Genomic DNA, 24,804 nt, shown 5'->3' with positions numbered 1-24,804 from the left:
TTAGGCAATGGTGGGAAAAATGGAACCCAGTCTGGCTTTTCCTAAGCCTTGCTTGCATCTTACACACTGCAGGCAGGGTGCTTGACACTGAGTACTCCTTTCAGCCTGTGCCCATAGGATGCTGCTGTTATTATCCCCTTTTCCAGTGAGGAAACTGAGGCGTAGGTCAGTTAATAGGTGCCAGGACTCAACGTCCTGATTCCAAACCCATATTCTGCTACCTGCCATAGGTGGGCTGTATTTATTTTGTCAGTATTTTATTTTGGTTTTTCACATTTTGAAGGTATATCAGAAAACCAAATAACCCTTAGTTATTATTTTGTTAATTAAATTAACAAAAAACAGATCCTTGAGAATTTTGTGGGGGAGATTAGCTATCTTTAATTAAGTGGTATCTGAGGAATATTTTACCATACTACTTGGAGAACAATTACTATGGCCAGTATTTAATTAAAATACCTTGTATATATACTGGTTGTTTTCCTCCAGAACTAATTTTTATTTTTTTAAAAATCAAGTATATTCTTGAATATATTTTAACATGAAACGTGGGTTTTTTGGTCTACCAAACAAACATGTACTTAGGAGGTTTGTAAGGAAGACTTTATTTTAGTATTACTACTGTCTTCACTTCCTTTTCTTGACTGAAAAAGAAAGATTTGTTTTCTTGCCTGATGTGATAAGCATGTTTTGCCAAATTTATGCACGATTAACCACTTACTATTAAAACTTTCTTCTGGAGATAGATACCCGTATAACTGTGTATTTCCTCCCATATCTAACTGCTTGTTTCCAAAGCTTTTAATGCTTCCTTGTCTCCTATGCCTTTATCTTTTTTGAATTTGAATTAGGTACTTCTCTGCTACCTTTCACTTGCTTTTTCTGTGCCGTTCTTTCTCTTGCTACCCTGTCTAAACCAGGCCCTAGAGAAACAGAAAGAATACATTGGCTGCCTTAGGAGTGAGCGGGACTCGCTCAGAGAGGAGCTGGCCGAGCTGAAGGCAGCAATGGAGACGGGAGAGGTACGTGAGCTCCCCCACGCGCCAGGCCCTCACTGCTTTGTTCCTCCTTCCTTCCGTCCTGTCCTCTTTCCAGCCTGAATACAAAGCACAGTGTTCACTCCTCCGCCCAGATTTGGTAGGTGTGAGTCCTGTCTCTGCAGAGCTAGACTCCGTGTAGCTAGTGCTGACCAGGTGTTCCCGTGGCAGGCATGTGTTGTCGCAGGGTCAGTCGCCTCACTGCCGTGTCCTCCTTCCCTGGGGGCCGTTTTTTGTGATGGTGGGTTTCTTCCTCTCCGCAGAAACATGGCTTAGTCATCATCCCCGACGGCACTCCCAACGGCGACGTCCATCAGGAGCCAGTGGTCGGAGCCATCACTGTTGTGTCTCAGGAAGCCGCTCAGGTCTTGGAGTCGGCAGGAGAAGGGCCACTGGGTAAGACACCGGCCTCTGAATTGACTTGGATTAATGCTGTCCTTTTGGACTTCCAGCTTGTTTACATCCTCTCTTGGAAAACAAAAACACACCAGGGCTGTCTGAGCCTTATCTAGATCCCTAACAGGAAGAAATCTGGGCACACTGTCTTCAGACATCCTTGACCTTGGGAAACCAGCATTGGGGTCATTGACAGGCAGTAAGTGTAACTGTAAGGCCCCTGGTTGGAAGCACTGTGGGTGTATACATGTTGCTTTTTCACTTAAATATAACCTTCTGCAAAGAGATAATCCAGCACATCCGTCCGGGGGAACCAGTGGGCTGGTCGACAGCTTCCAGAGTATGTGTAAGTTTCTTCTTCCTGGAGCATCTGGTTTTCTGTTCTGCTACTCATGCCAGGATTCTGTAGCTCTTTGCCACTGCATTTCTTAAGGCAACAAACAGACGACCAAGAAGATATCAGAGGAGTGTTATTCCAGAGCAGGGCTTCTGAGCCTCTTAAGGGCTAAGCCTCTTAAATTTGACCCCTTGAGAACCTAATGACACCTGTCTCAGGAAACCACTCAGATGCCCATCTATTGCCTCCACTAAGATTCCTATTCTAGAGAAGAAGAATGGCACAAGTAGATACTGTATCACCAGCTCACTTTTCTATTAAAAAATTATCTTTTTTTCTTCTTTGTCTTATTTTCATATATATGTAGGTTTCCTAGAAGAATAGATATACTATAATATAAAGGGGGGCGGGCAGCCACAAAACGTTTTAAGGGCACATTCTCTAACGTACAGAATTCTGGAAGTGTAACTGTCGAGAACTTTGATAAAGCAGAGGATGCCGGCGAGGTGAGTGAGAGCTGCCGTGGGGAATAGACTGAGTGTACAGCCACGGGCAGCTCAGATGGTTTTCTCTGCCTGATGGGAGGTGCCGAAACATTTGGCCATGACCTTGGTGGATTGTGGGGAGTGCTGGCTGGGTCTCAGGTGCTTTTGTAAAAAACTCATCTGTAGGTGTCCCCTCAGTCCAAGGGGCCTATTTTAATGCATGTTGGGAAGAAGCAGCCCTCCCCTCAGGCCAGGAGCGAGCCCTAGCAATCCTGCTACCAAGCCTCAGATGGCTCTTGACGGCCCACATCTTAGAGTTGGTCCCCTTCCCTCCCCCAACTAGCTTTGTGGGCCTCTGCTTCTTCCATCATTGTGTTCCTCTGTTTTCTTTGCTCCAGCACCCCTCTCAGGCCCATTCTTAGCCCCTGCCTTCTCTCCCATAGTTTGTTTTCTCCTGCTAAGGGCTTAAGAGCCTGTGGGAGTACCCTTGGCTTCGAGTTGTCTATCTACTGGTAAAACTTGCAAATTTTTGAAACAAGGAAATGATCTTTGTACTTCGTTTTGTCTTCTGATGGAAAATCACTGCTCTTGGGAGCAAATGTTGTATTTAGTGCCCTGATAAATATCAGTTGTGTGGAAATATGTGTTGAATAATTAAGTACTTTTCCTTTCACCATTAAAGCCTTCATGTCTTGATATTCAGAGCTATGAACTGTTTATCAGATAATGTTTGCTGTTTGTGAATTTGAAGAATTATTTTAAATTGTTATATATTACAACATTACAAATTTTTCATTTGTTTTAGATGTAAGGCTACGAAAACTTGCTGGAGAAAAGGAAGAGCTACTATCACAGGTAAAGGTATTCTTCTCATTGGAAGGGGATGTTAATTGTAACTGACTAAATCATATGGTAAAATGTTAGCAAACTAAAATGTACACTAGAAAGAAATGTGCTTGTTTCAAACATCACTGCTCAAGTAAGAGTTGAAGGATAAAAAGATAAATTCATCTTTGTTGTCTCCTGTTCTTTAAAAAAAAAAATTACAGGACACGAAGTTTAAGGAGTCAGATAGTTCTAAAAGCCTGTCCTGAAGACAGAAGTGCCCTACCCTGCCCTCTCCCCGCCTCCAGCCCCGACCATCCCGTTTGGTTCCTTTAGCTGATTCTTGGGGTGTGTACCGCCCTTGTATGCTTCTATATGACATGCTTATGTTGCTTCTTGATTGTTCTGTTTAAGGCTGCTCTGTTGACATCCCTCTGTGGGACATAAGGATTTATCTTTCCTTCATCCCCTCTCCCTACCACTCACATGTATGCTTTCCACCCCCACATCCTCCTAATAAAGGAGCAGTGAGATTCCAGTCTGTTTACATTATCAGGACTCTGTAAACACTGCTCACAGTGGAGCCATGGAGCATTCTAGGATTCATCTCCTTCACAGCTCCTTAGTTAGCCTGAAGTTAGTATTGTGGTTTTTCTTGTCATTTGCTTGGTTTCCTATGTATTTGTTACTAATCTAGCTGCAGACTCTCCAATAGTCGTTTCAGTCCACTCTTGGTGTTTTCAGATGCATCAAGTATTCCCTCAGTTCCATCTCTTTTGGTTCTTGGTGCATCTGACTCACCCCTTGTGAACTTAGAGGCTCGCTCCCCCCGGACAGAGACATGACCACCTTTCACCATCATCTAGAGTTTCCTTTGCCTGTGCTCCAGGCAGGAGCAGCATCTCATGCCTCCCTCCTTCTGTGTCCATTCTCTTATTCTGGTACATCCCCCAGTAGCTTCCTGAGGAAAGAGTTTTGGGGCTGTAAATTTTTCTTAACTTTGCAGGTTTGAAATGTCTTCATTTTCTCCTCTTACTTGATTAACAGTTTGATGGGGTTATAGAATTCCTCGTTGTAATCATTTTCATTCTTTTTTTTTTTTAACTTTATTGGAGTACAATTGCTTTACAATGGTGTGTTAGTTTCTGCTTTATAACAAAGTGAATCAGCTATACATATACATATATCCCCGTATCCCCTCCCTCTTGTGTCTCCCTCCCACCCTCCCTATCCCACCCCTCTAGGTGGTCACACAGCACCGAGCTGATCTCCCTGTGCTATGCAGCTGCTTCCCACTAGCTATTTTACATTTGGTAGTGTATATATGTCCATGCCACTCTCTCACTTCATCCCAGCTTACCCTTCCCCCTCCCAGTGTCCTCAAGTCCATTCTCTACATCTGCATCTTTATTCCTGTCCTGCCCCTAGGTTCTTCAGAACTTTTTTCTTTTTTTTTTTTAATAAATTGCTTCATTGTCTTCTGGCTTCCTGCACGGCTACTGAGAATTTCAAGGACATTTTGATTTTTGATCTTTTGTCTATGACCCGTTTTTCCCTCTCTGGCAGCTTGTACCATACTCTCCTTTCTCCCTAGGGTTCTGAGATTTCAGTGATTTGGTTTGGAGTTTTGCATGAATGCATTTATTGTGTGTGTTTCTCCAGGCACATGTAGCTGCATAGATATAGGCATGGAGTGGGTAGAGAGATTTTACCAGGTGAGCATAATAGGGCAGAGGAGGTGAGGGCTTGTGCGAGAGAGTGACGATGATGGACCTGGAGATTAAACTGGGTAAGGAGGTTTGAGGGAAATCCAGGAAGACATCAAGGCACAGCAGAGAGAAGATGGAAAAAGTGGACTATAGGTGCCAGTGGGGTTGAAGGATTTTTGGAGTTGGGTCCAGAGAGAATGAGCTGGAAAGATCAAGAGTAGTGGTTAGAGAGAAGATACATGGCACTGAATTCGGTAGGGACTGCTGTTGTCTAGTGGTGAGATCTGGTATATGACGGTGGGAGCGAGAGGCTGAGGGCAAGGTGGGATAGGTGGCAAGATCCTTGCTCCAGAAACTAGAGATCCGTTGTAGGAGAGATCCTACTTAGACGTATTTTGAATTTGCCAACAATTAAGGCAGGAGTAGCCTGGAGAGCATGTGAGTTAGCAGCTAAAATGGTGACGAAAGAGTAGGGAGATGGCAGTGATGAGGGGGGTTAGTACTTATAATCTGAAGCGATGCGATTAGGAACTGCATTAGGAATTCAGGGAGGCTAGAGGGAGAAGAGTTTGTAACAGCAAGGAACGCAAGAAGACACCTGATCCATTCTCAGGCTCAGTGAGAGGAGGGCTGAAAGGACTGCCAGGCTGCAGAGGAAGCAGGCCCCTCAGGGGAGGGCAGGTCTCTATTAGAGCACAGGACGGGGTAACGGGGATGCACAGAGAGGATGGAGGATAGTCCAGAGGGTGCAGTGCAAGAGTGTCAGGCTTTGGGAAAGGTTAGGAGATGAAGACAGAGTAGGGCTTATACCGGGCCTTTTGGGAAGGAGTGCAGGAAAAGGGAGGACAAGCCTTTTCGAGATGGACATTGAACAGGAATGATAGAACAGGAATGATGGGGATGATGAGATTAGTCCCAGTTGACCCGAGGCAGACAGTGATGTCGTGGTTGAAAGGGCAGAGTTGTCTGGGAAGCACAGATTTAGTCCCAGTGCCGAGCTCGCTCTTTCTCCATCAGGGGAGGGGCAGACCTGGTCCCAGTGCTGAGCTTTCCCTTTGACCCCTGTGGATGGAGCCGAGGACAGCTGGGGAAGCCACCTGGAACTCTGAGCACGCACTCACCTTTGACCCCTGATGATGAAGGACGCAGGAGGCGTGGGGACGCTTGGTCTTGGTCCGGAGGTGGCCCCCTGTAGGAGAGGACAGACTTGCTCTGATTTGTGCTCCTTCCTGCATCTCTGATGATAAAGAGTTGTAGGCATTTGGAGAAACACGACTTTGATTTCTGATTTGGGGGTGGCGAGGGGGATTAGACCTCGGGACAGATATTCTTATTGTTTCTCTCCTGTTTTTCCATCCCTTTTCATCTCATTTGTTCTGCTTTCTGAAAGATATCCTCAACTTTATCTTCGCATTTTTATTGAGTTTCTATTTCTGCAGTCATTTCAAGGATGCAGATGTTTTCACTTATCTCAGAGGGTATTGATAGGCTGGTTGGTTTGCTTCCTGGTTCTTTTTTTCTATCTGCATAGTTTGTTTCCTTCCAGATGTTCTTTTATGTACATTTAGTTGGTCTTCAGTTTAAAAGTAGAGGACTAAAAAGCTGGTGGGCAGCTCTGAGCTTGTGGGTAGGGCTCGTCCAAGCTTCTGTGAAGCTTGATGTGGCTGGGTGTCTTACTGGGAACCTTAGATGTGGTTATGTTGGTCTTTTATTTTAGGCTAGTCAGAGTTCTAAAGAGAGAGATCCCGTCCTGTGCCTGAGCTACAGTCCTAGCTGTGTGCAGTTTGGGAACTGAGGGTGGACCAGAGGCCTCAGCATGCAGTTCATTTCTGTCCGTCTAATCTTATTTTCCACATGTGAGGCTCTTGTCTCCAACTGGGCCTTCTTTTTTCCCAACCCAAAGTCCCTCATTTTATTTTTTAGTTTATTTTGTAAATTATAAAAAGAAAACCTTTATTAGGTTATAACTGGCATAAAGTAAGCTGCACATACTTAAAAGTGTACAGATGTACATACCTATATTAGTTTCCAAGGGCCGCCATAACAAAGCACCACAAACAGGGTGGCATAGAAGAACAGAATGTCCTCTCACCTCACAGTCTGGAGGTCAGAAGCCCTGTGTCAGCAGTGTGGGTTCCTTCTGAGGCCTGTGATGGGAAGTCAGTTCCAGGCCTCTCTTCTAGCTTCTGGCATTTTGCTGGCCATCTTTGGGGTCCCTTGGCTTGTAGATGACATTCTCTGTCTTAGCACATCTTCCCTCTGTGCCTGTCTCTTCATGTGGCATTCTTCTTATAAGGACACCAGTCATATTGGACTAGGGGCCCACTCTATTCCAGTGTAACTTCATCTCAACTAAGTGCCTCTGCAGTGACTGTTTCCAAATAAGGTCACATTCTGAGCTACTGGGGCTTAGGACTGCAAAATACGAATTTTGGGGGGACAGTTTAACCCACAGCAATACCTGTGAAACCATCACCACAATCAAGATGGTGAAAATATCCATAACTTCGCCAAAGTTCCTGTGTCCCTTTGTAAACCTTCCTTCCCTTCCCACCTCCCTCCCTCTCTCCAGGCAACCGACGATCTGCTTTTTGTCCCTTCAGTTTGCATTTTCTGGAGTTTTTCACGCAGCATATACTCATTTTGAGATTCACCTTGTTGCTGCACATATTAGTAGTACGTTCCCTTCTTTGGCTGAGTAGTAATTCCATTGTATAAATCGACCGCAATTTACTTATCCTTCTCTTGATGGACATTTCAGTTGTTTCTTGTTTTGGGCTATTAATAAATAAGCTGCTATGAATGGCCTTTACTTTGGGTAAAATAAGGTAGATTATGTAGCCGAACTCAAAAATATATTTCCAATTATTTCTGTATACAGTTTTTCTAAATAAGACTATTTAACCTAACTCTAAACAAGAAACCTCTAACTGCCTATGAATTTTCCTTTTTTAATAAAAAATAACAAAAAGAAATCCCTAAGAGGTACTTTTCCACAGACCTGCACAAATAATAAAATACAGCTGTTTTAACTGGGACACCTGGTCCTGGAGCTTGCTCCTTTTGATAATCAGTTCGTAGCTGATCTCCAGCACCTGAGCACAGCGTGCCCCATGGCAGGCACTCCAGGAAAGTTTCTGAATGAATGATTTGTGGCCGTATTCTAAGATGTGGCCACCAGGCCAAATACCTGTTTCATTTGAGAGACTGGATCTGACTGATAAGCCTTTCCTTCCTCTTCAGATTAGAAAACTGAAGCTGCAGTTGGAGGAGGAACGGCAGAAGGGCTCCAGGAGCGATGGCACAGCAGGTGACCTGGCGGGACTGCAGAATGGCTCGGACCTGCAGCTCATCGAAATGCAGAGTAAGGCTGGGGCCGGGCCGCCCGGGGCGTGGTTGTGAGCAGGCTGTTAGAGCCTGTGGTTCTGAAGACTGGTTAGTTCTCAGCTGGACTAGAAAAGCCATCCTCGTCAGTCATGGAACTGAAGAGGTTTCTACTAGGCTGTGTGCTTCCTGGGGTGACAAGGCCTGAGAGGTAATGCTCTCCCCACTTCTTGGCAAAGTGATTTCTAGAACATTTTGCAAATAGTGACATCATGACACTATCCTTTTCCACATCCCCGGGTCATCTGTAAGCACCCTTCCTAATGACATGTTTTTCTATGGAATTTATCTTAGATAACTGGAGGGATATATTTGGAACTAACTCAAACTACTCTGGAGTAGTTTCAGAATTTTCCCAGACGTAGTCTTGTTAACCCAAATTAATCTTTATTAGATGGAATTTAAACCAAGGCCACAAAGTAAGCCTACTCAGTTTACCCAAATTATTTCAGTTTTTCTGCCTTTCTACTTTTGACCCCATATTATTTTAAAGTGCCTACAGTATTCACAGTAATCCCCACAGCGGGGAGATTTTAGCAGCCATTCGTATACAGTTAGATAATGTATAATCACACAGGGGAGACTCTATTTTTCCAATTTGAATAAGGCTTTTCTGATAACTTATTTTAAAATATTGGTTATTCCATGGCCCTTTCATTTAAATATTCTGAGTTAGGCCAAACAGACAAGCCTTTTTGGACCAGGCTTATTAAAACTAACTTATTACTATTAACTTTTGAGATTAGTATCATTTCCTCTATTGGATATCAGTTGGAACCCTTGTGATAGTTCCTGATAAATATTTTGTTCTAGAAATACCGATTTGGCGTGGAGGGTAGATGAAAAGAGGGGCATAACAAAAGGTAGGCTGACTAGTTAGGAGGTTGTAATAGTAACCAAAACAGTCCAGTGGCCGCCAACAGTCTTAGAGAGAGGGCAGTGCACAGATTTGGAAGAGTTTGGCCTAAAACAGCAAATTCAAAAGGAATCATATTGAGGAGGAATGGGTGTACACTGATGTGTGACATCTTCCCAGAGCAGGCACCGCGACAGAGCTGGTGTCTGTGGCAGGCAGGCCGAGTGACCAGGGTGGGGCTGTGACCCAGGTGAGCAGAGCAGGGCCGGGCAGGGCTGGGCTGGGCCTGGCATGTAGCGACAGAAGCAGGCAGCTCCCCTGCGCCAGAGGCCGGGACAGGAACCTGGTGACTCTCAGTTCTGGACAGCTGCCTTGGCTTGTAGGCATGGTGTTTGGGGATGGAATTTCAGAACATGCATGAAATAAATGGCTGAGACCAGGGATTTATACTTTTGAAAACAGGAAGGAATGAGTGGTTTGGTGAGAAGGAAGCAGCACATTTTGATAGTAAGTTGCTAGAGTTAAGAATTAAAAAATATCCTAAAGCTTCAGTTTTAGGCCCAGAAATGGGAGTAGTTCTTTTTCGCTACCAGAGATGGCTTTTGGGGAGAGGCTTTTATAACCACATTACTTTTAGGGTGACAGTAATTATCCAACTAGAAAAACCTTTTGCATTAAAGATTATGTAGGTAGTTTTAACCTTAGTTTTATGGAAAAGTAGAAAAGTTCTTAGGGTAGATTTGGTTTATCTCCTGCAAGCCTTATGATATGATTCCTATTACAATGTAATTAGTTCAGAGTGATTTTTGTTAAATTTGGATTGCTGGAATTTTTCTCCCCCAGCATTTCTAAGCTTCTCATTTTAAATGGTTTGCTTCTTAGGTCAGATATACAGCTAATGATTTATACCTCTATCCTTAACACATTATCACAACATATTACTGAAAAGCATTTATTTCAGTAAATATTAAGCATACATTACGTGCAAAGCACTTGGCTAGAAACAGAGGTAGATTCAAGAAGTTAAAACAGGGCCCCTGTCCTTACATACCTATATCATGTTAGGAAAGCATGATGTCATAAAAGAGAGTCCAAAAAAATGCAACAAAGGAAGGAGAAGCTAGAGTTAACTAAGGAGAGTCATGAAGGAGGTGAAAATTTAGCAGGACCTTGAGCAGGACCTTAAAGGTTGGTTAGACTTAGATCAGAGGTGGGGAGAAAAGGGCACTTGGTGTGTGAGGGGAGCAGGATACCTGGGGAGATGAGAAGGTGCAGGGCTGGGGGCAGGGAAACCGGAGGGGGGGGCCCGTCCCGTGGGCACAGAGGCTCCCTGGGCCATGGGGCTGCAGGTAAGGTTGGCAGGGGCCCTGCTGCGCTGACAGGGCTCCTTGCTTAAACCTCTACCTGCACACATCATGGCGTGAAGAGAGAATTTTCTTCTAAAATGCTGTTGCAACACAAGTGCTAGAGCTTCTCATAGCATAGATGCGCCAGAACCTGCGCTGCAGGAGATACCGCAGTTGCCTGTGTGCGTTTGTGCTTTGTCTTCTTCCTCTGCACGGTCCTCTCCTGTGCTGCAGGGGGCCTCACTGCCTCATGTTCACACCTTCACCTCTGTGAGATGGTTTATTATTCTCTTCTGTTCTAGGAGATGCCAACAGACAAATTAGTGAATACAAGTTTAAGCTTTCAAAAGCAGAACAGGATATAACCACCTTGGAGCAAAGTGTAAGTCCTTCTTGTGTATGGTACCAAGTGATTTATGTCCCTTTTACAACACATCTGCTTCCTGCAGCTCAGTGGTTAACCCCATGAATGCCTAGGTTTTTTGAGCTGCCTTTGCAGTTGGATCTCTATAAAAGCTCTAAAGTGGAAAGGCCAGCAGAGAACACCTGACAGGGCATTTCAGCCTTTTCTATGAATGAATGAGACTGAAGCTATAATTCTGTTTCTTGTAGCTATTTCAAGAGCCTTCAAGAAGACTGTGGTTTATAACATAATCCCTTATTGTACATTTCAGAAAGTCTATCGGGGAGTCTCCTCCTGCGATGTTACTGGGGCTTTTAAACAATATGGTTGTCATAAAACTGAACATGGGAAATTGGCCCTATAATGACTCTACAGCTGTCATCCTCTCTAGGGACAGTTCTAGATGTATAAATAGCAGTTGAGTTCTGAGAGGACCTCTGACTCACCCTGAGGGGACTTGTTAGTGTTAGATTACTTGAAATCTGTCATGACATTGTATTTCCATCTTGGCTGCAAAAAAGTGGTGGTTCCTAGTGCCAGCACCAGAGGCCTGTGTTCTCATATTTACAGATCAGCCGCCTGGAGGGACAGGTGCTGAGATATAAAACCGCTGCTGAGAATGCGGAGAAAGTCGAGGATGAACTGAAAGCAGAAAAGAGGAAGCTACAACGAGAGGTACTTGCTTTTATCATGCTTCTTGGAATATGTTCCTAAAAAAAAAAATCCTTTGGAGATAAATTCTTTGCTGCACAAGGAATTTAATCCCGGCTCCAATCTTAGTGGAAACAGCAGTGGAGTCACTGTTCTGTGTTGGTTTCTGACCTACACGGTGACTGCCATTTACTTTTATGTTTTGGTCAGTTAGATAATAAGAAAAAGAGTTTTTATTTTTGTTTTAGATGAGGTCTGTTTCTCCAGCTTCTCCATGTCCTCTCTGTGATTAATGTTCAGCACCGTTGGTTAACACCTCTGGCTGCCTGAAAAACAGTGCAACTGCAGGATCGCGGGCAGTGCTTCTTCCACTTCCCAGAAACTGGAGAGGAGAGTAGCGCTGGGTTTCGTTTTTGACCATGTGAAGTGACCGAGCTCTTCCTGTCTCCAGTTACGAACAGCACTGGACAAGATCGAGGAGATGGAGATGACCAACAGCCACCTGGCCAAGCGGCTGGAGAAGATGAAGGCCAACAGGACAGCACTGCTGGCCCAGCAATAGGGAGGCTGCCCTGCAGCCCGGGCCCCGCCCGGAAGGACTGATCTTTCGTCCACTCAAACCCCTTTCAGGACTGTTTGAGCTTTGTCGTTAAAATAGCCACCTTTGTATTTTATAATTTATGAGAGAATGAAACAGGTTTGAATCTTCATGAATGAACACTTTGGATTTTGTTGGTAGTTTGATTCTAGACTAAGAACTGGTCCATGCCGTTATTATTTTTTATTTCCATAATTTTAGAATCAAGTTTACTCACCATTTTTCCCCAGCTGCCTCAGTGACTGGGCACTCGGAGGCTTTGGCACGGGTTCTGGAGGACAGCGATTCAGCGCTCACCGAGGTACTTCCTGGAGACCTCAGAAAACACAAGTGCCTTCTCCACAGTGCAATTCAGACGTCAGTGATCTCCAGTGGTCAAAAGACATTTACCCTTAATATCAGGTAGCATTTATATTTTAGTGAAGAAACAAGTTCACAGGTGGGGAATATATGTTTCACTCAAATTTATATGTTTGGAGGAAAAAGCCTTTTTTTTGTAAGATATTTAAATTTATATAAGAAACTTAGAAAAAGATACGGGGAGTGTATATAAAACTTGCTTTATTGCATGGGGCAGGGGAAGTCCAAGGCCTGTACTCTTAAAGTAAGAGTAGGGTCCTTGGTCTTCACATCAACTGTGCTGTATCTTGTAAAGTATTTCATCTGCTGCTCATCTGTGGAATGAAACCTCAGACCAGCCCGATGAGGGAGGGAGGGCAGGCCAGGCCAGGCAGGTGGGAAGTCGGCCTGAAGATTCTATTAAATACACCCTTTTGCTGACTACAGTTGGCTACTGACACATTCATTTTCTTAGAGGAGCCTTTAAAACTAGTCATTGGCAATCATGCCCTCCTAGCTCGCCCCTCTTTTCTCTCCTTAAAATAATCTCCTTAAAGAAAAATAATCTGGAATATAGAATTTCTTTTAAGAACTTCAGTTTCATCTTTAAAGGCACCCAGTTTAAGAGGATTTTATCATCGAGTCGTAGCCATGTTACAGTATTTGTGATTCTCTTTTGCTCTCAGAATTGAGGTGGTTTTATGGAAATGATTATTGTATCTTCAGTGTGTTTACACGGAAAAAATATGGGGGAAAGTCTAATGAATTAAGGCCACATAAGATAAAATTAGACTTGAAACTAGGTAATAAAGTTAACTTAAATATGAATAAAATCTCTAATAATTATTCCCTTCTTTAGAATAATTAGCTCTTTGTGTTTAAAACATGGAAACCAGGGGCTTCCCTGGTGGCGCAGTGGTTAAGAATCCGCCTGCCAATGCAGGGGACACGGGTTTGAGCCCTGGTCTGGGAAAATCCCACATACCGCAGAGCACCTAAGCCCGTGCGCCAGAACTACTAAGCCTGTGCTCTAGAGCCCGCGTGCCACAACTACTGAAGCCCACGCACCTAGAGCCCATGTTCTGCAACAAGAGAAGCCACCGCAAGGAGAAGCCCACGCACCTCAACGAAGAGTAGCCCCCGCTTGCTGCAACTAGCGAAAGCCTACACGCAGCAACGAAGACCCAACACAGCCAAAAATAAATAAATAAAATGTTTATTTTAAAAAATAAAATAATTCAGGAAATTGGTTTCCATATTTTGAGATGATTTCCTATAAGTTTTCTTTCAGTTGATGTGTGGGAGTGGGCAGTGAGGAGGCATGTTCTGAAATGCAGATTCATCCTAGAATCCCATACATACCTGGAACCAAAACATCGTGTAGTCCACCTCTTGAGGCCTTGGAAATCCCTCTTCCTCTCCACCCACGGTCACTCAGCCTGTGCTCCTCCTGGAGCTGTTTTGTTGTCCCAGTCTTTTCCAAATGGAATGGTTCCACTTCTCATAAAATAGACTCTTCTGTTCTTTTCCACAGAACTTTCTTCACTGAGCCTTGTAATCTGGACTTTACCTCAAAACTATAGGCATTCTTCCTCCCTGTGCTGACTGCACATTTCTATTAATGCAGGCTAATATTAAGGTAGCTTATTTTAACGGTACTTACAGTTTCAGTTTGTATTTTTACAATACCCTTCAAGCAAGAATACCTAGAAATTCCTTTATCATAAGCTGGTAGTATTGATAGCCATTAACAAAGTGAGCTAACTTAAAAACTCATGCCTGTTTTGGACTGGATAAGAACTATTTTCTTCAAGTTTTAAAATTAAGAATAAATTAATTAGCTTTGGTTACTGAAGGTACTAATAGAGTGACTCTGTAGAAAGCTGAATTGACAATGTCATCAGCACCTCTTATAGGTTCAGGACCTCTTTTAAAAAGGCACCTGAACCAACATTATATTTATCACCTGATATTAGAAATTCACCAGAACACCGAAAGAATTGAATCAACGCATGATCTATAAAGTCTTTAAGGCCCTGTTAGAATTCTTATCAGACATCCAGGAGGCTTTCAAACTCCTTTTGGGATTCTTCAACACAATCAGTATACACTAGGTGAAGATGGATCTAGGAAAATTTCAAGTGTAATGAAATTAAATAAAAAACCATGTTAGAACAAATTTGACTATTTATTTAGTCAATCCACCATGCATGAAGGAGTGCTACTAGTTAAAATGCAAGTGTGAGTTCAACCTACCAACGTCAGGATACAGAGGAAGAACGACCCATCCCAGAGGCCATAGATGGCCATAGTTAACACCTCTCGAAGACTTTATATAGATCGGGCAGATTAGCAAGCTGCAGGATGTTTCCGTCTTCTGTGAAATGTTTCGGAGGCAGAAGGTGTGAACGGAAGGCTTTATAGACGACATGCTCCACAGTCCACTTCCAGGGGTTTGGAGTAGAGCTGGGCACTTCACTCTGAAAGAGACATGTTAGATGTTCACATCCCAGTCTACACTGGTTTCCTGGCTGATGTGCACTGGGCCTGGAGAGTCTTGGTGGCTTATAATGGGCTGTGTGATCTAATGCTTGTGAAGTATCTTTTCTAGGCCAGCCTCTCAGGGATCCTACAGGCCTGAGCAGAGAGATGAGATGGAGGAAAAGAATCAGTCATGGCTCTCGTGACGCTTCCTCCCGTGGAAGCTGTTTCCATTCAGGGAGAGTGTATTTACCGTAGCAGGATCTAACATAAAGTCTGGATGGCAGTAGTAGGAAGTACATTCCGTAATTACCACTAAATTTGGAGTCTCAATGTAGTTCTGTTTCCCAAAAAGCTCCACAGGTAAGAAAAGAAAAAAATAAATGAGGATTATTTTACTCCACCCTTCCCCTCCTACATCTAAGCCTTAGCTGCCTCATGTACAAGAAAATGTTCTTTCCCATCCATCCTTCCTCACCTTGAAGTCAGTGTTTCCAATCAAACGGGATGCTCTCAGCACAGTTTGGTAAGTGTGCTATCTTGCCGCCTCCATTGGAATGAGATGGTTCCAGGGGCTTTGGCCAACACGACGCGGGACTGGATCTCCGCTCCACCACCCACAGGCTCTGGGAACCCTTGAGCACCCGCTGAAACTGTCCCTTAGTTTCCTCACCCATGAAGCTGGAGCAACAGCATGTCATCTCGGAGGAGGACCAGGAGCAATCACCGAGACAGTTATGTGTATAACGTGCCTACCCTTCCATTCTTACACTATAGGCAGGCCTCGTTTTACTGCACTTTGCAGACTGTTGCGGTTTTTCTTTTTTTCTTTTCTTTTTAAACACAAATTGAATGTTTGTGGCAACCCTGCATTGAGCAAGCCTATTGGCTCCATTTTTCTAACAGCATTTTTTAATTTGGGTATATACACTGGCTTTTTAGAGACAGTGCTATACTGTACGCTTAACAGACTACAGTATATAGTATAAACATAACTTTTATATGCACTGGGAAACAAAAATTTGTGCAACTAGTTTTACTGCAGTGGTCTGAAACGGAACCAATAAAATCTCTGAGGTACTCCTGTATTTCAGTCCCCTCTCCCCCACCCAGCCAAACCCTCCGAAATAGTTGTGGATTGAAAGAGCACTGTCATCTGACAGAAACATGAGGAACCCAGGCTGACCTTCCGTAAGAAGAGCTGGGGCCCTGACCCAAGTACAGCCGTGTCCTCCTGGCACAGCAGTGGTCAGAGGCAGAGTGAGGCACAAGCCAAAAGAGACTGGGGAGACTGGCCCAGAACCTGAAGGCTGGGGCTACACACTTCCGGGCTCACAATGGGAGATACAGTCCACCCACTAGCCCTGAAACTTCCCATTTCTCACTGCGATGGCTTGTGTTTGTACATCTGACAGTGAGATCACTCTGGAGGTACCTTCTATATTTTAGAAGGAAATAAAACTCGTAAGAGCTGACCACTGTGTTTGAAGCTTATATGCAGCGGATCCTAGGAATTTAGAGAGGGCAAGATTGTGCGCCCAGTCCCGGGCACCAATGCGCACCCTCATACCTGCTGGCCCGAGAGGGTCGACTCCTCAGACACATACTGCTTCCGGATGGAGTAAAACATCGCACATTCTTTACCGAGGCTTTCAAAACATGCCTTTTCGTCATCCCAGTTCACCTGCTCCAAAGAGAGAATTCAGTACCTTAACATAGGTACGTGCTTTAAACACATTTCATTTCTAAATGGAGATAACAGACGACTTAAAAACTAAACGTGACTTTTTAGGCATTAAAGCTGTAAGTTGGAACTGCTGAGTATTGCTGGGGTGGGCAGGGATGAGAGGGGCCTTAGCCGTGCTACCCTTTTCCTCTTCATCATTACAGACGACAGCAGGGCCATGCGCCCTCCCCGCCCCCACCACACACACTCACACACCCACAGGACTGTCATCAGGACCGGCTCCATCACTTGCCTCAGTGGCCAGTCGGAGAATGAAGATAGGCAGACCCTCCAAGGGGGGCACATAGTTGTCGATCAGAAGGGGTAATCCAACCAGGTTTCCTTCCTGCTTGTGGAAAAAGGCCAGGACAGGGGACAAGAAATCATGCCATTACAGTTTAGTTTAAACAAATTTTCCCTGGTGCTTCCTACAGGTCTTGTCCTCAGACCTTCCGTTCTGGGCAACCAGGTGCTTGACCAGGCTGGGCACTGGGAGCAGCAGAACTAAGCACTTGGAGCTTTCTGTCCTGACATGTAGCAGAGCCACCTTCTCTTTGGATCTGCTCACCAACCAAAGAACACATCAAGGAAGGCCCCAGAAATCAAGGGGTAAGAGGAAGAAACCTCTTAGGAGAGCGAGTGGCAAAGCATCATCTCCTTCACTGGGGCCTGCAGGGACCGTGGGATTCAGCTCTCCCTCCTGCCTGGGTCCTGCACCCTGGGGACAGGAATGTGCACGAATGGATGATAAAAGTTGTGGAACCTAGAAATGCAAATAGGGAGTGAAGATGTCACAGAGGTCACAGGCTGCTTCTGAGAGGGGGCCCAGCCTTCTTGTCCTGATCCTGGACCAACTACAGAACTTGACTCTTATCTGAAGAATACAATGGAGGTATAAAAATGACCGTCACCCACCTCATCAATCTCCAAAGAGAAGTAGTCTGCAAGCATCTCAGCCTTCTTTTTCAGAAACTCAACAATGTATTCGGCAAGTCCTTCTTTGGGACCATCTTCCTCTGTCCAGCCACTCTCAGGACTATCTAAGGCAAGCATGGCGAGGTCAAAGAGCGGTGCTGGCTCCTAGGAAGGATCAAAAACGTTAGGGGTGAGCATAACAGGGCATCCAAACGCAGCCTGAATTCCCACAAAACCATCTTCACAACAATAGCAGGTGAGAAGTGACAAATCTAACACTCATTCCGCAGTTCCCCCAAAGAAAACACCTGAAAATCCACAACAGAAGCTCATCCTCTTCCTCACCAATGGCCATTTCAACAGAGAAGGTGTGACCAACAAAAAGACCTGATGAACAGGTGGGAAAGGTGAGGCCGTGAGGCGGCACTTTCCTTCTGTGTAGCTTTAAGGACCCCAATTTCTTATTTCTAGAAAATCACAAGGCAGACACTAAGCAGATCATTCATTTCTTCCTACTGCCTTACCCATAACTAAAGCAAGGGGGAGGGAGAGTAAGTTAAATCGAATGACATTTCAGGTAAATCATCTGATTAGATAGAAGACTGTAATCTATTGTGAAAAATAAGATGCCTAAATTTTCTTCCATTTCTCTCCTTCAGACATTGTAACTGTTGTCATACATTTTACATATTTTAAACCCACAGTACACTGTTCTTACTTTTTCATAACAGAGGAGTCAATTAACAAAAAGACCTAACAATCCTAAATGTTTATGCACTCAATAACAGAGCTTCAAAATATATGAAGGATAAAACAGAACTGTAAAGAGAAATAGACACGATTACATGGAGGCTTCAATATCCTTTCCCCAATAATTGACAGAACAAGTAGACAGAAAATCAGGATACAAAAGATTTGAGCATCACTATCAACTTGATACACCTGCCATTTATAGAATATTCTACTCAACAAGCCCATTTTCAAGTGCACATAAAGTATTTACCAATATAGACTATATTCTGGGCCATAAAACAAGTCTCAGTAAGTGTAAAAGGATTCCAATATATTCTCTGCAAAAATGGAATTAAGGGGTTCCCTGGTGGTGCAGTGGTTGAGAATCCGCCTACCAACGCAGGGGACACGGGTTCGAGTCCTGGTCCGGGAAGATCCCACATGCCAAGGAGCAACTAAGTCCGTGCACCACAACTACTGAGCCTGCGCTCTAGAGCCCACAAGCCACAACTACTGAAGCCTGCGCACCTAGAGCCCGTGCTCCACAACAAGAAAAGCAACCGCAATGAGAAGCCCACGCACCACAATGAAGAGTAGCCCCTGCTTGCAGCAACTACAGAAAGCCCACATTCAGCAACGAAGACTCAATGCAGCCAAAAAATAAAATAAAATAATTTTTTAATGGAATTAAATTAGAAATCAATACCAGATCTCTGGAAAATCCCCAAGTCATTAGAAACTAAGTAATATACTTCTAAATAATGCGAGGGTCAAAGAAAAAATCAAAAGGGAATTTAGAAAGTATTCTGAACTGAATGAAAATGAAAACAACTTATCAAAATGTGTGGGAAGCTGCTAAAGCAGCACTTGGGAGAAATTTATAGTACTTAACACCTACACTAGAAAAGAAAGATCTCAAATCAGTGACCTCAGCTTCTGAAACAGAAAAACAAATTAAACTTAAAATAAGTAGAGGAAAGGAAATATAAAGATCAGAGCAGGTAGCAATGAAATAGAAATCAGAAAATTAACAGAAAAATCAATGAAACAAAAAATCAGTTGAGATCAAACCCCCAGCCAGACTGATCAAGTTAAAAAGATATAAATTACCAATTTTAGGAATGACAGAGTACAGTACATCAGTACAGATCTACAGACATTAAAAGAATAAAAAATAGGGCTTCCCTGGTGGCGCAGTGGTTGAGAATCTGCCTGCCAATGCAGGGAACACGGGTTCGAGCCCTGGTCTGGGAAGATCCCACATGCCGCGGAGCAACAAAGCCCGTGAGCCACAACTACTGAGCCTGCGCGTCTGGAGCCTGTGCTCCGCAACGGGAAAGGCCGCGACAGTGAGAGGCCCGCGCACCGCGATGAAGAGTGGCCCCCGCTCGCCACAGTTGGAGAAAGCCCTCGCACAGAAACGAAGACCCAACACAGCCCTAAATAAATAAATAAATAAATAAATTTAAAAAAAAAAAAAAACAAAAAAAAACAAAAAAAAACAAGCTTTAAAAAAAAAAAAAAAAAAGAATAAAAAATATTCTGAACAACTTTATGGCAATAAATTTGAAAACTTAAACGGACAAATTCCTTGAAAGAAACCAAATACCAAGGCTCACTCAAGAAAAAGCTAACATGAATAGCTCTATATCTATGAAAGAAATTGAATTTTTAGTTAAAAATCTTCCTGTGAGGAAACCTCCAGGCCCAGATGGCTTCACCGATGAATTTTACCAAACATTTAAGGAATAAAACAATTCTACACAAACTCTTTTGGAATATGGAAAAGGAAAAAGTATTTCCCAACTCATTCTATGAGGCCAGCATTACCCCATACCAAAACCAGACAAAGACAATACAAGAAAACTACAAACCAATATCATTCGTGAATGCATATGTTAAGAGTTGTAAACAAGGGACTTCCCTGGTGGTCCAGTGGTTAGGACTCCGTGCTTTCACTGCCAGGGCCCGGGTTCAATCCCTGATTGGGGAACTAAGATCCCACAAGCCACGCAGCCCAGCCAAAAAAAAAAGTTGTAAGCGAAATTTTGACAAATCAATTCCAGTAATATATAAAAAGGATAATACATCATGTACAAGCAGGGTTCACCCCAGGAATGCAAGACTGGTTTAAAATATGAAAATCAATCAATGTAATTCACTATCTTAACAAACTGAAAAAAGGAAAACCATAAAATTATCTGAACAGATACAGAGGAAGCATCTGAAAAAATTCAGCATCCATTCCTGAATAAAAACTCTAAGCAAACAAGGAATAGAAGGGAACTTCCTCAACCACCTAAGGGTCATCTACAAAAAACCTACCGACGGCAGAAAGCATACTTCATAGTCAAAAACTGAATGCTTCCCCCAAGATCAGGAATAAGAGAAGGATTTCCATTCTCACCACTACTGTTCAACCTTGTACTAAGCTTCTTGCCAGTGTAATCAAGCAAGAGAAAGTAAGAAAAGGCATCCAGATTGGAAAGGAAGGAATAAAACTGTCTTTACTCACAGATGCTATGATCATCTACATAGAAAATCTGCTGGAGTCAATAAAAAAGCTACTAGAACTACTAAGTGAGTTTAACTAGGTCGCAAGATATAAGATTAATGTACCAAAACACTTGTATTTCTAGATACTAGCAACAAACAATTGGCAATTTATAAAAATGTCACTTACAAATAGTATCCAAAAAATATGAAATATTAAGGGATAAATTAACAAAAGATTTTCTCCCCAAATTGATCCATAGATTCAACACAATCCCAGTAAAAATTCCAGAGGGCTTTTTTGTAAAGTATGTCAAACGTAAAAAGAAAACATGAAACTACATAGATAGTATGATCTTTAACTCTAAATCAAAATTAGGCAATGACAAGGTCTTGAAAGAAATGGACTAAACTTGTTAGTTGGAATTGTGTTTGGGTCATGGGCTTTAAAGAATGTTTACTTCTATTTTTATCTCTTTCCAAGTTTTCTCAAGTAGATATGTATTAATTTCTATAATAATAATAATAAACATTTAAGTTGGCTACCAAATGACTGTTCTGCTTTGTATAAAACTATATGAAGATACCTCCATATGCAAATCATACAATAAACTATTCTAAGCATATTTAGAAAAATTTAATATACTACAAATAAGATAATAAGGCAGAGCTATTTTCAGAAATGACCAGTTGTTGAAGTTTCAGAAATGAGAACCAGGAAATAAACTTACCGATAACCTCAGAACACCAAAATTGGCAAAATCATAAATGAGAATCTGGTAGAACAGTTCTTCACTGAAAATAAAAATGAAGTGACTTTAAGGAAAAGCTGAATCCATGCTTCAGAGCCAAGCAGTAGGGACAAAATGGGAGACATAACCCGAGACGGGTAGGACAGAGATGTGCTGCCTCGCGGTGGCCTTTCTAACAGTCCTGGGATCTCCTGCTCCACCAGGGCTTTGGCGGCCGGCCTCTGCACACAGGTCAGACCACTAAGACCATCTGCCTTGTCATCACCCGTGCTCTATCCCCACCCCTCTGGTGCTGTAAAAGGTTCTAACACTCAGTAGTGATAAAGTTAAGAAGTTTTTGTTTGCTCACCTTTTCCCCACTTGCAAAGAATCCTATAAATCACTTCTTTTACAACTCACCATTTAAAAAATATGGGCTGTATAGGGAGGGCAGGGACGTGACCCCAGTTTTAAATCCAATCAGTTGGATTTAAAGGGCTGAGAGTGGGCGATGCAGCGGACGTCCGCCAGAGCATCTCCCACAGCACCCTGCTGTACACAGCACACGCTGCAATGCTTCACCAGCACTAAGCCCTTAGCACCCAGTTCACAGCAGCCAACTTTTATTGAGCACCGGGCATCTACCAAACCCAGGCGTCTCATGTAATTTTACCTTCACAAAACCCTGCAAGTTAAGTAGTAATAACCCAAATTTCTCATCTTACAGATGAGAAATCCGAGACGCAGATTAGGAAAGTGACTTGTCCATGGTCACATAAATGGTAAATGGTTGAGCCCAGATGTGAAACGACATGTGACTCTAAAGCCAGGGCCCTTTCCAACTATGTCATCCTGCGCTCCCCGGCTTTTCCTGCCTCTGCCTCCAGGACTACTCTTCTAGCAGCTCTGCTTTTTTCACATTCACACCAATTTACCTAAGTTTGGTGGTGTTGAGAAGGTATAACTTGGTCTGATGCTGTGCCAAGGCCCACTGAGGATTCACACAGCCCACAAACGAGTGGTTACGCAGCACCTCCCGGAGAGCTGGAAAACAAGACACAGGTCAGTAACTGCACCCCACCAACCCCTCTCTGCAGCCCAAAGCACCAGAACTAGAGACAACAAACAGGTACCTGAACGGAACCTCTTGCTGAAAGTACACACAAAGAAGGAATAAGATAGAACTAATCTTTCAAAATGCAACAAGGAATTGCCAAAAGATTTAGGAATACTCAAAGATCACAATCCAAGACAAAGCAGGAAGCCAGAGAAGTAACAAGAGCTCTGAAACCAGCTTTATCCAAAGACACTGGAGGAACTGCAGGTATCAAGAACTTCAGTTTTTGCAGGCTCTGAGGTGTAGAGAAAGAAAAACAGAAGCCTAGGAATGGTGCAAAATGTGGACTGTAACAGGAGGCCGCTTCCCCTCTTTTGCAGCCAGGATTCACACTAAGCAGGCTGCTTGACAACTTAAAGTGGAGATTTTAGTTTAAACTGATTCCAGGGCTGACTGTTCCTCCAGGTTCCTGATAGAATCAAATGCAAATTCTCTCTGGAGAAATTCATCTTCAACCCAGACTTCAAATAATTCCTCACAGATAAAGTACCAGGACTTAGTGGTCAAAAAGTTACAAAATACACAAAGAAACTACGCATCAAGAATTCGAATCCAGAAGAAATCAGAGTCACATCTGCCAAGTTTTAGAGACTGGAAATATCGGCAAAGAGGACAAAATAATAAGCATGTTCAGTATGCTTAAGAGATATTAAAACATTGAATAAGTGGCAGGAGACTATCAAAAGTGATCAAGGAAAGACAAATATATGATATCACTTACATGTGGAATCTAAAAAATAATACAAATAAATTTATTTACAAAACAGAAACAGACTCACATAGAAAACAAATTTATGGTTACCAAAGAGGAAAGCAGGTGGGGATTAATTAGGATTATGGGATTAACAGATATACACTACTATATATAAAATGAACAACAAGGACCTACTGCATACCACAGCAAACTATATTCAATATCTTGTAATAACCTAGAATGGAAAAGAATCTGAAAGAGAATATGTGTGTGTGTGTGTGTGTAACTGAATGACTCTGCTGTACACCTGAAACTAACAATATTGTAAATCAACTATAGTGCAATTTAAAAAATAAATAGAAAAAGAAAACAGAAATAACACCAATCTTACATAAACTCTTTCAAAAAATAAAGGAAGAATAATTCCTACCTCACAAGGTTAGCATAACCCTAACACCAAACCTGCGAAGACATTGAAAAAAGGAAAATTTTAGACCAATATCCTTTACAGTCATAGATGCAAAAATCCTAAACAAAACATCAGCAAATTAAATCCAGCAATATATTAAAAAAAAAAAGAATAATACAATCAAGAAGAGATTAGCCCAGGAAAGCAAGGTGATTTAGCGTTTGGAAAATCTCACCATATTAACAGAATAAATGAGAAATACATGATCATTTTAGATATAGAAAGAGTATTAGACAACAACAATTTATAATTAAAAACTCTCAGCAAACTAGGAACAGAAAATAACTTCCTTAATCTGAAAAGGGCATCTATGAAAAACCTCCAGCTAACATCATGTTTAATGGTGAAATACTGAATGTGTTCTTTCCACAATGGAAAACAAGATAATTAACACCCATATGCTCACTCATCCTATTTGACGTTGTACTGGGGGTCCTAACCATTGTAGTGAGGCAAGGAAACAGCATAAAAATATGAAAGGAAGAAAGTAGAACTGTTGCTATCTGCACCTTTGGCAAGGTCATGTGATACAACGTCTTTTGTATTTTAATATGCTAACAGGTGGGGGTCAAAATACCATGGTAAACAATGGGGAAAATGATTTTATTCTGACTCAATCTTAATAATTAAAACCAAAGTTAATAAAAATAAGTTTATATTAAAAATGATCAAGGAGATTTCAAAAAAACCAAATAAAATTTCAAAAAATTAAAAAATATAATAACTGAAATTAAAAATCAAGATAGACTGAACAGAGTGGACAAAGTTGGCAAGGTAATTAATGGTAAGGTAGATCTAAAAAAATTATCCAAAGTGCAGCACAGAGAGACAAAGAAATGGAAAATATGAAAGATAGATAGCTTATGCAATATGGAGAAGAACAAATATGTAAGTAAATCCCGGAAGGGGCGGGGGACAGGGAGAGACAGTAACTGGAGACTCTCAAGACAAAAGATCAGAGAATATCCCAAGAGTGATGAAAGACACCAAACCTCAGCTCCAGGAAGCCCAACAAAATCCACACCTGAGATAAGCAGGACACTAAAGAGATCTTAAAAGTTCTCAGAGAGAAAAGAGAGA

General features: G+C 42.6%; 2 protein-coding genes across 21 annotated transcripts in view; one reads left to right on the top strand and one right to left on the bottom strand.

Annotated features, from left to right (window-relative positions):
* The window catches only part of LRRFIP2 (LRR binding FLII interacting protein 2), a 124,028-nt gene extending 110,816 nt beyond the window's left edge, over positions 1-13,212 (top strand). For 14 of the 20 annotated variants that reach the window (XM_057554801.1, XM_057554798.1, XM_057554797.1 and 11 more), the window contains 7 exons: positions 921-1,022; positions 1,301-1,433; positions 3,061-3,110; positions 8,033-8,153; positions 10,678-10,757; positions 11,349-11,453; positions 11,881-13,212. In XM_057554801.1, the coding sequence (XP_057410784.1) occupies positions 921-1,022; positions 1,301-1,433; positions 3,061-3,110; positions 8,033-8,153; positions 10,678-10,757; positions 11,349-11,453; positions 11,881-11,991 (702 nt within the window). In that variant the 3' untranslated portion in view covers positions 11,992-13,212. The other 6 variants (XM_057554808.1, XM_057554807.1, XM_057554816.1 and 3 more) reach the window with 3 other exon arrangements.
* A 1,323-nt stretch (positions 13,213-14,535) lies between these two features.
* MLH1 (mutL homolog 1) overlaps positions 14,536-24,804 on the bottom strand; it is a 50,252-nt gene continuing 39,983 nt past the window's right edge. The window contains exons 14-19 of the mRNA XM_028168862.2: positions 22,380-22,488; positions 21,445-21,508; positions 17,489-17,653; positions 16,827-16,919; positions 16,418-16,531; positions 14,536-14,846 (exon numbers count right to left, since the gene is read on the bottom strand). Of these exons, the coding sequence (XP_028024663.2) occupies positions 14,679-14,846; positions 16,418-16,531; positions 16,827-16,919; positions 17,489-17,653; positions 21,445-21,508; positions 22,380-22,488 (713 nt within the window). The 3' untranslated portion in view covers positions 14,536-14,678. The remainder of the gene's footprint in view (positions 14,847-16,417; positions 16,532-16,826; positions 16,920-17,488; positions 17,654-21,444; positions 21,509-22,379; positions 22,489-24,804) is intronic.

The sequence above is a fragment of the Balaenoptera acutorostrata genome, chromosome 10 (genome assembly GCF_949987535.1).
Source record: "Balaenoptera acutorostrata chromosome 10, mBalAcu1.1, whole genome shotgun sequence".
Taxonomy (NCBI): domain Eukaryota; kingdom Metazoa; phylum Chordata; class Mammalia; order Artiodactyla; family Balaenopteridae; genus Balaenoptera; species Balaenoptera acutorostrata.
This window is presented reverse-complemented; position numbering and strand designations above follow the sequence as displayed.